Genomic DNA, 10,060 nt, shown 5'->3' on the forward strand with positions numbered 1-10,060 from the left:
TATATATATATATATATATATATATATAAATAAAAGAGTTAAAAGTAAGAACATTCGATATACTAACTGGTTTGGCCAATAAAATTAATGAAATCGGCAATAAATAATTTCCTATCCTTAATTGAATTTAAAAAAAGCAGTTATTAATGAAATATTATCGTCTGTTTGTGTATAAGAAGCAACATTTTGTTATTCTCGTATCTAAATTTAGAGGTTAAGCTACTTTTCTTCTTTAGTGATTAATATGAAGTGTCGGACATTGCATTTTTTATAGGTAAACTCAGATGCAATTCTTTCTAATTTTCCGGTTTGATTTTATGGATTGCATTTTTATAATTACAAGCGTAATAAGTTTTTTGTTTTGTTTTTTACACTACCCGTCCATAATTTAGCGGTGAAAGACTAGAGAAAAGGCAGCTAAACATCATTACTCACCGCCAACTCTTGGGCTACTCTTTTACCAACGAATAGCGGGATTGACCAGAACATTATAACGCCCCCACGGCTGAAAAGGCGAGCATGTTTGGTGGGACGGGGATTCGAACTCGCGACCGTCATATTGCGAGTCAAGCACCCTAACCAACTGGCCATGCCGGGCCATCATTTGATTTATTCTAGAATTCTCGATAGGGTCTACCACATTAAATTTTTAAACGTAATTCTCTATTTGTGTATTAAACTGCTTGTGGGTTCATGACTTGTTTAGTTAATAACAAACAAGTCACAAAAAAGTGTAGATGAAAATGCCATCAAATATGTTGTAGTCAATGCAATAAACTACTGCTGAAATCATTTACCTAGTTCTTTATACTGAGTAATGTAACAGGCAGAAATGTAAAATTGCACAATATTTGCTGTATATGATCCCAATAGTAGCGAACGGTATAAAAACAAAACTTTAATTTTACAGTTAGCATCTATATATTTAGTCTTAGTTTATGATTCTGCGTGATATGCCTAGTTTAAATGTTTTTGTTTGTTTTTCATGAAATTGGGCGATGCCATTAAAACGTATCGATACCCTCGTGATATTTCAAATCATTTGAAGTCTTGGGTTCCTTATCTCTGGGTCTTTTTAAAAGCTTCACAAACGAAGTCCTCTTCATTCATGACAGTTTTAGAGTAAAATGTTATTAAAACAGTTATGAAAATTATTACTACTACAATCAATTGATATTCACAACTAATTATACACCACAAGTTTAAATTTCGATAATATAACAATAAAAGAAAGCTTCGAGTTGTACAAAGAAAATCGCTCTAGTGACTCAGTGTAAAGCTCTGTGGCTTATAACTCTAAAAATCGGGTTTCAAAACCCGCGTTTATAGTGGGCAGACCACAGATAAACCATTATATATATCTTTATATTTACCAATAAACAAACAATGGATAGAAAGTCAAAAAAATATATAACTACACGAAAATATAAATATATTGGAGTTTAATTTGGCCAAGCCGTTCTGCATAAACTCCATAAAACCTTTTAGTGAAAAATCAGCTGAAATAACTTTTAGAACAAAGACATTTTCATAGAAGTTCCCGAAAGTAACGGAAAGCAAACACCAAATAGAACTTTGTAAGATTTCCTTCATGTGTCAATGGCAACACCTTGCACTATCAGGAAAATGTCTTGGTCGAAGGTTTGTCGAAAATGCGGAATTCAAATTTCTATATGATGTTGATGCGAAACGGATTTTGGCACATGCATTTTCGACTTTCGTGTCAGAATCAACCGAATTATTTTATAAACGATGTAAAACAAGACTGAAAAAAACTTTTTTTTTTAACAGGTACGGTAGTGAGTTGGTTCTAATTACTGAGTATGGCCAGAACAACTTTTCCAGCTCCTTGGCTGCTTCAGGCCTTAGAAATATGGGCCAGGTTGCCTACTGGATAGGTATGTACATTATTAAGCAATACATTCATACAAGGAATAAACTTGCACAGATGCATACATATTATTTCAAAATAATTTGAATGAAGTTATATTTTGTTCGTACATCGATTAATGTTAAGGTGATTTTACTTCCAAGTGCAACTGTGTGTGTGTGTGATTGATTTCTTTTTAAAGTAATGGTCATTAGATTATAATATTAAAGAGAAGACTGATCTTTAGGAATAAAGAATTTCAATGAAAAGTTTTCGACGAACTCGTCAAGTGATTTAACGTATTCAGATCATTATTTAAGCATAAAATTTGAATAAGTGTGAACCAACTGTTGCATTAAGTTCTCATGAAATTAATTGGGAGCCCAAGTTGTCTAAGAAACAGCTCTATATAAAATAACCAGCGGTAAAAGTTTTTATTCCGCCAAATGAGTATGTTATTGTTTAAAAAAGTCGCCAGAAGGAAGACCTCACAACTGTTGTCAATGGTCATGATCTTTCATGGTTACCTACATTTTTTTAAAAGACTACTAATATGAAGGTTTGCATATTTAATTCTTAATATCTGTATCTAGGCTTGAAAACCGTTGATGACCTGTCTACGAACACATTAGAATCAGCTGGAAGTGATTTCCTGCCGAAATACGTGGGATTTTGGTCATGGAACCAACCAAGACCTCAAGAAGGACAATGTGTACTTGCTCACTTGATAGAAAATACACAAAGTTGGCAGTTAGCACCGTGCGAAGCATTACTTCCGTTTATGTGTCAAGTGAAATCTTGCCCAAAAGGTATGAAAGGTTAAGATTGTACAATGATGTAGACTGAAGGTGTTTCAATGAAAAAAGTATTTTATATATATTCAATTAGACCACTATGTATTAATTTCTAGAACGTAAACTTTTAACAACCTACCTTTCTTGGACGGGTGAAATCAAAAGTCGTTTGAAACAAAGGATAGGAAATTGGGCTTTAATTTCTTTCTTTTTTGAACATAATAAACATTAAAAGTGCAATAAAAATACATAAAGATAACAATACCGAAAAGAAAGACATACTGTTTTCAAGAATTCTAACAATAGTGGTTACATAGCTCATTCTGATGCTAAAAGATAAATAACATATATAAAACACACACACACACATTGACGTTTATTTATATATAAATGATACTTGTCCATGTAATTATAGCTCAAGAATACTTATGTTTGTGATAATTTACTCGAATACTTCAATACTGTGTGAAACGCACCAAATTGAATTGTTCAAGTGTATAGAAATGTGTTTAGCAATACCAAAAACACTCATTCAGGGAGTCCTAAGTAGCCAGTTGGACTGCAGTTTTCCCTATACCTGAAACCTACTGTTGGACAGTAAGAATCACTTGAAAACAATTAAATGTACATGTAATTTTTTTAAATTTATAATCCACAGACATTTAGCACTGCTATTAGTAAATTTAATAACAAACTATCCATGAAAGTGATTAAAGTTGCTCTTTTTTTATGCATAATTCATTCATTACGAATTATTTTCGAATCCTTTAGCGGCAGATTCATTAAAAGAAAAAAAAAGAAGCAAATATGGGGCGTAGGCCTAACCTCATGTCCAAAGGAAACACGTTGATTACAAAAAAAAACTGGAAAGGTTAATACTTGAAAACAAATCACAAAAATTAGTTTTTAACACAAAAATAAAAAAATGCACTAATTTAATAGTTCAATGTTTCGATCATTCGCTTTTCTTCAAGCTTAATATTTTCCCCTGTCTCCAAAGCTTGTAGTAGTTTCACTTTTCATTGTAAACATGCAGCCTTTCCTTGTTTTCTTTGGTCTTTTTTTAATTACTTAGTTTCTTATTTTTGTTTTTAAATGATTTAGCAGGAAACTCTTCAAAACATTTTTTCATTAGTGATCAGTACTTTTGCATTTTCAACTGAAAACGTTTTCCGTTTTCTTTGCCTTTAGATTTAATTTTTTTGCCAATTAAACAATAGTGTAAATGTTTTTGTTACTGATCTTTACCTTTTTCGAATTTTTTGTTATATATATATATATATATATCTGTATGTGTTTGTGTTTCTTTCCACTAGTCCAGTGAAACAAAATCAAATATATATAAATATGTACCCGAATTTTTTATCTAGAATCTTTTGCCTGCAGTAATGGACAGTGTATTAGTAGTAACTGGCAATGTGATGGTGAAGACGACTGTGGAGATCAATCAGATGAAACTGATTGTCCAGGTAAATTGTTTCTTATAAGTACAAATGACATAACTATAAAACATGCGTATTAGTGTTAAAAGGCTTTATATTCATAATGTATTCATTCTCAGAATTCAAACTTTATTGGAAATAAGTGAATGTTCTGTATTTTAATTTGCAATTTTTTTCAATAATAATAAAATAAGATGTATATTATAAGTTAAATTATGTTTTCATTTTTTCAGACTCTTGCCATTTCTATCTTCAAAGTTCGGGTGGCTCAGTTCAATCTCCAAATTATCCGAATAAGTATGGTTCTAATTCAGACTGTAAATGGACTCTTGAAGGACCAGTTGGATCAGGAATTGTCTTACAGGTCAGAAAATGTACATCATCACTAGTTTGTTTTTAAAAAAATATTTGAATATTAAAATCAATGCTTTAACAGGTTATAAAATTATTCAAAATAAGAGTGTATGAATACACAAACATATATATAAAGTCTTAAGAGGCAGAGTTTTATCAACTACTAACATCTTGGATGCTTTACAAAGGCCAAGAACAGTAACAAAAGTATTTTATTAATAATCATGGCAATTTATTTTCTTTTAGAATAATAATTTTAGCACGAGACTTTGGTAATGTCTGGAATATTTCTATTCTTGCAAGTTTAAGGATTTTTTTTTGTTATTGTTTGTTAACTATGTGAACACATAGTTTAAAAGTTATATTGTATAATAACTAATAATACATGGTTGAAAATATTCGGGAAAGCAGAATAGGGGGCACTATTTAATTTTTGATGAGCTGGAGATGTTTTTTTTACACCTATTAAACCTACCAATGATCACTGATTTAAAGAGATAAACTATCTTATATATGACCTTTATGAATATGTTACTGTTTGATCATGTGTTGTCTTAAGTAAGACAGGGATCAGACTAATGTAATGATAGGTTATGAACAACTGAATTTATAATTAAATTCAGGAGTGAATCATAGCTCAAAAGTTTGTCCAATTCCTGGGAACATTTAAAATTCCTAATAAGTTCTCTGAACAAATGAAATAAATACATTCACTTCTCATGTAGCCCTTTAAATCCTCCTTTACTTACTATTACTTAGATTTAATATACGAAAATGTGACACATAGATCTCAAGTCTTTTATAGGAAAGACAGGAACAAATCAAACCCACTATCTCTGTGGAGAGTTATTTCAACTTATTTCGTATTTCTTCAATTATACAGTTATTCTTCAAAGGCTCTGAATATATTTAGCAATTGTACCTCACAGGCACAGGCTTCTTTTAACCTTACAGTTATTTGAATATGCTACCTCAGCACTTTTTTAAAGCTGAAATTCAGTATTGACAGGTATTGTGAGGCATTCAAGAAGTACCTGCATATACATTCTATAGGATCTCTGCTAAATTGGCTACTCTGACTGGATTACCATTTTAAGTTTTGCACCATATTGGACTTATTCAATCATGGCAATGATAAAAGAACCATCTCATGAAATCTGCGAATCTAAAGAAAATTTTGTTAATTTGTTTATTGAACTCGAGGACAACATACACTGAAAATGATTCAGTTCAATGATTAGTTGCTATAACAAAGGAAGTGACATTAGAATATGACTAAATAATACTGAGGTAAATGCCTATTTATAGAATGTATTAAACATTCTCCTACAATAAATAGTGATGATTTAACTTTATAATTGTTGTCTGTTAAGTAAATAGACATAAAAGTTCATAACTCCATGAAAATAGAGAAAAATGCTAAACTTAGAAATAGAATATTTAAACATTTTTAAAAAATAGGTTACAGTATTAGTTGATTGGGCTTGATAATACCATATTAGGTTTGCTTGCCCATGGGAAACCCATGCCAGGGAACAGATTGAACAAAATTCATTTCATGAAGATTTGAGCAATTAATATGAATTTTCCTAAAGTTTTATTTTTTGGGGGGGGGTGTAGTAAATTTTAGTATCAAAATTAATGTTATTTTTTTCTTTGTTATTATCAACAGTTTTCAGATTTTGAAACAGAGGCAAATTTTGATACAGTTCAAATCTTGGCTGGAGGGCGAACTGAAGAATCAAGTGTCTCACTGATTACTTTGTCAGGAAAAGAAAATTTGAGCTCTCAACCTTTTGTAACAGGCTCTAATCTCATGATTATAAAATTTAAATCTGACTCTTCTGTTGAGAGGAAGGGTTTTCGTGCTAGTTGGAAAACAGGTAAGATAACTTTAACAGGTGATGTTGAGTTACACATATTTATCTTGATGAATCTGATCTTATATTAATGTTGTAGTATATGTGAGGATATGATATGGTTATTGTAATAAAATGTGTTAAATAATTTTCAAATTCATTTATTAAAGTTGTATTACTTTTTTTTTTCAGTTCATGTAAATTTTAGTTTCTATCTGTTGAAAATAACTCATTATTTCAGCTAAAAAGTAACCTAGACACCTGAAACCAATACAAAAATAATTTTAATAATATAATTTATAAAAGTCTATGCCATATTTGATTTATTAAATGACCCCCTTGGTGTGTATCGTATTTCTTTATGTGTGTGTGTGCATGTACATACAAGATTCCTTTAATTTTTGTTTTTTATTTACTTAAAGAAGGGCAAAACATATTGACATTAAACCACAATTGTTTATGCTATTAATCCAGAACCAATCAACTGTGGAGGTGCCTTGTTTGCTCAATCAAATCCTCAGCTGCTCACATCACCACAGTATCCAGACCCATATCCTGGTGGCTTGGAATGTGTCTACCTTATCACTGCACCCCAAGGCCAAATTATAACATTAGAGGTAAATCATGTTAATCCAACTGTGCTGTTAGTTCAGTGATTATTGAATCTTTATTGGAAACTCTTCATATCTATTGAATAGAATGTGATGTGTCAGTAGTTTTATACATAAACTTTAGTGATTTTTTGTTTTTTATTAACTGCATTTTTCTGATTATTTTATTGTATAGTTTTTATTCTAATTTACCAGTCCACTTGAATTCATGAATAACTATCTAAACAAGTATGCAGAGCAATTTGAATGTAAACATGTAAATACTGTTTGTTATATAGGTTGTTGAAATGGATTTGGAGCCTAATAAGGATTACATTCTTGTTCGGGATGGAGCAATGCCATCTGATCCTCTGCTGTCAAAATTGTCTGGAACTTCAAGTAGTGTTCCTCGATTTACAATGTCAACATCTAATAAAATATATCTTTATCTTCATACCAGTTTTGGAGATAACAGGAAAGGTTTTGCCATTAGGTATAGATCAGGTAATTTACATTCAAACACCTCTTACTGGAAACAGTAGTTGTGTACATAAGTAATAATATAAGTGGCTCGTTGTGTGCTACACACTTAAAGCATGTATTAATTTTTGTTCTGGAAAATGTGAATTTTTAAATAATAATAATAATACAAAAAAATGAGACCTATCAACCACAGGTGCATGGTTTGCCATGTAAAACATTGTTTTATTTACAATCTGTTTTTTATTAAAGGATGTGAAGTTGAAATGGTAGCATCATCTGGAAACATATCGTCCCCTGCATTTGGTGTAGTGAATTATCCAAGTAATCAGGTTTGCAGATACAGAGTGACAAGACCGGAAGGTGGATCAATATCTTTAAAGTTCACTGAATTTGATGTCATTGAAGATGACTATGTGGAGGTAGGCACATACTTTTTTACTAATGAGTTTGATTCAGAAAACATCAGCCATGCATGTGGCTCATGGTGAAAGTATAATGTATGTTTCCCAATTCAACCAGATGATTAAAGACTGTCTCTTCTTTGTTCTTATTATACATACTTTACTAGAAAATAAGGTGTGTGTGTATATATATGTATATGATATATTTAATAAATGTAATCACATATAGGTTTAACTCTTATGATGTGTGAAGTTGTTCAGTTTTGTTTCACAAAAAAAACTAGTAATGACTTCTTACTTATCCTATTTATTTTTGAAGTTGTATTGAATTTACTAATCTTTAATTATTTCTATGTTACATGGTTAGTGAGAGCTTCGAAACATTAAAGTTTCATTTATAACAAGTTGAAATTTGTCTTATAGTATTTTGACACTTGGGTATAAAGTTAAAATCATAAATAATATTCAACGTAATACTGGTAAGCAATTTTATTTAGGCCTATCTATGGACTTCAAAAAGTTGACGACTCTACATGTTTCGACATTACTGAGGATGACGTTGTAACGTCGAAACATGTTGTCATCAACTTTTTGAAGGCCATAGATAGGCCTAAATAAAATTGTGTACCAGTTTAACGTTGAATATTATTTATGATTTTTGAAATTTGTCTGTTAGGACATTTTCTGCAAAGTTGTAATGTATTAATGGTGATCTGTATCAGTTGTTAGATGTTTCTCTTCTAATTTAACTACAAAATCCAGTTTCTCTGCACATTATTCCAAGTAAAATAAGGGGATAGTGTTTTCTTTGGTACAGTTTATTTTATTGATGTTTCTGAAACTGCACCTCTAGGTGTTTGATGGGACAAGTGCAGAACAAGGTGTTAAACTTCATCCAGCTAGTGGCTTTTCTGGTAGAGCTCTACCTACTTTAACTCTAACAGCAAGCTCAGGTCACATGACCCTGTTTTTCAAGAGTAACCCTCTACACACAGCTTCAGGATGGAAAGCTAGTTTCAGTGCTGGTAAGAAAAGTTTGGCTTATCTCAGAGTACTTGAAACGTGTATGATACCAATGTCACACATTTTAATTTAAAAAAAAATATGAAACCGATTTTTAAGTAGTGTTCAGAATTATGAAAAGAGATAAAGGTCAAATCTTGTAATTTCACAATTTTTTGCAGTATATTTTCTGAAATTTTTAACATGTTTTATTAAGTAGTATCTTGATGCTATTTGCAGCTAGCTCATAAATTACTTTGTTTCTATGTTAGTGGTGGAATCCAATGTTTAAATTAGATCTTAAACTTAAGTTTTTCTAATCTATATATAAAAGTCAAAATCTCTCTGTTTGTTTGCTTGTTTGTCCACCACTTTCACTGCACAGGTCGCACTTCCCTCGTGTGAAGGTGTGCAAAATGACAATTTTCCATTGATATACATGTCTGTCATCTGCTAGCTGAACTGATAATTTTATCATTAACATAAACATTACACAAATAAATTTGATGCAGACTTGACATTTTTTGGTAAGTTTGAGTTAACATTCAATTTGGAATATATCATTATAGGCCTGTTTAATTATTGATCATTAACTACATATATCTACTAATGCATCATATAGTTAACCTCATGTTTGTAGTATATTTCATACATCAATGTCATAATGTGAATGCGGTATCACATTCATAAAAAAATATATTAAATTTACATTAAAGCAAATTCAATATAATATTATATACATATTTATGTTTGAAATTTTAATGTTTGAGGAGGGGGGATGGGGGAATAGACCTAGGCTTCTCCTGTTTGCCAGAACGGGTACTCATACATGTATAAGATAATCTAAGTATTTTCCATAAGGGCCTATTTATCCTTGCCAGTGAAGGAAAAACAAAAACATCATACATAAGGAAGCCCTATCTAAAACAGGTTTGTTAGTTTATTTTCAAAAATCAAATATAAGGTTGATTTTTTTTTTATATAACTTTTATATCTGGGCAAACATACTTAAGTACTTAGCAGCCGTATCAGTATTCATACTCTAATGAACGTAATTCTAATGACATAACATTAGACACTTTAGAACTGATTGTTTTTGTTGGAGATGTTTACCATTTAGATATGTTAATATTTGAAAGATAATTTCTTCAAGTAACATAATCCTTGTTATAGCTTAATTGAAACATGAAAAATAAAATGAAAAAATGTGAAAAATAATTTTGAAAAGAATATAGTTAAATTATAGTGAAATTTATGAATTTAAT

At 30.7% G+C, this 10,060-nt stretch overlaps 1 protein-coding gene across 1 annotated transcript in view; it reads left to right on the top strand.

Moving 5' to 3' along the window:
- Positions 1 to 10,060, top strand: part of LOC106465521 — a 77,923-nt gene that overhangs the window by 20,368 nt on the left and 47,495 nt on the right. Inside the window, exons 4-12 of the mRNA XM_013925782.2 lie at positions 1,792 to 1,898; positions 2,464 to 2,679; positions 4,035 to 4,133; positions 4,340 to 4,470; positions 6,133 to 6,343; positions 6,794 to 6,936; positions 7,209 to 7,413; positions 7,642 to 7,811; positions 8,647 to 8,818. Of these exons, the coding sequence (XP_013781236.1) occupies positions 1,792 to 1,898; positions 2,464 to 2,679; positions 4,035 to 4,133; positions 4,340 to 4,470; positions 6,133 to 6,343; positions 6,794 to 6,936; positions 7,209 to 7,413; positions 7,642 to 7,811; positions 8,647 to 8,818 (1,454 nt within the window). The remainder of the gene's footprint in view (positions 1 to 1,791; positions 1,899 to 2,463; positions 2,680 to 4,034; positions 4,134 to 4,339; positions 4,471 to 6,132; positions 6,344 to 6,793; positions 6,937 to 7,208; positions 7,414 to 7,641; positions 7,812 to 8,646; positions 8,819 to 10,060) is intronic.

This window comes from Limulus polyphemus, unplaced genomic scaffold (genome assembly GCF_000517525.1).
Source record: "Limulus polyphemus unplaced genomic scaffold, Limulus_polyphemus-2.1.2 Scaffold1, whole genome shotgun sequence".
NCBI lineage: Eukaryota > Metazoa > Arthropoda > Merostomata > Xiphosura > Limulidae > Limulus > Limulus polyphemus.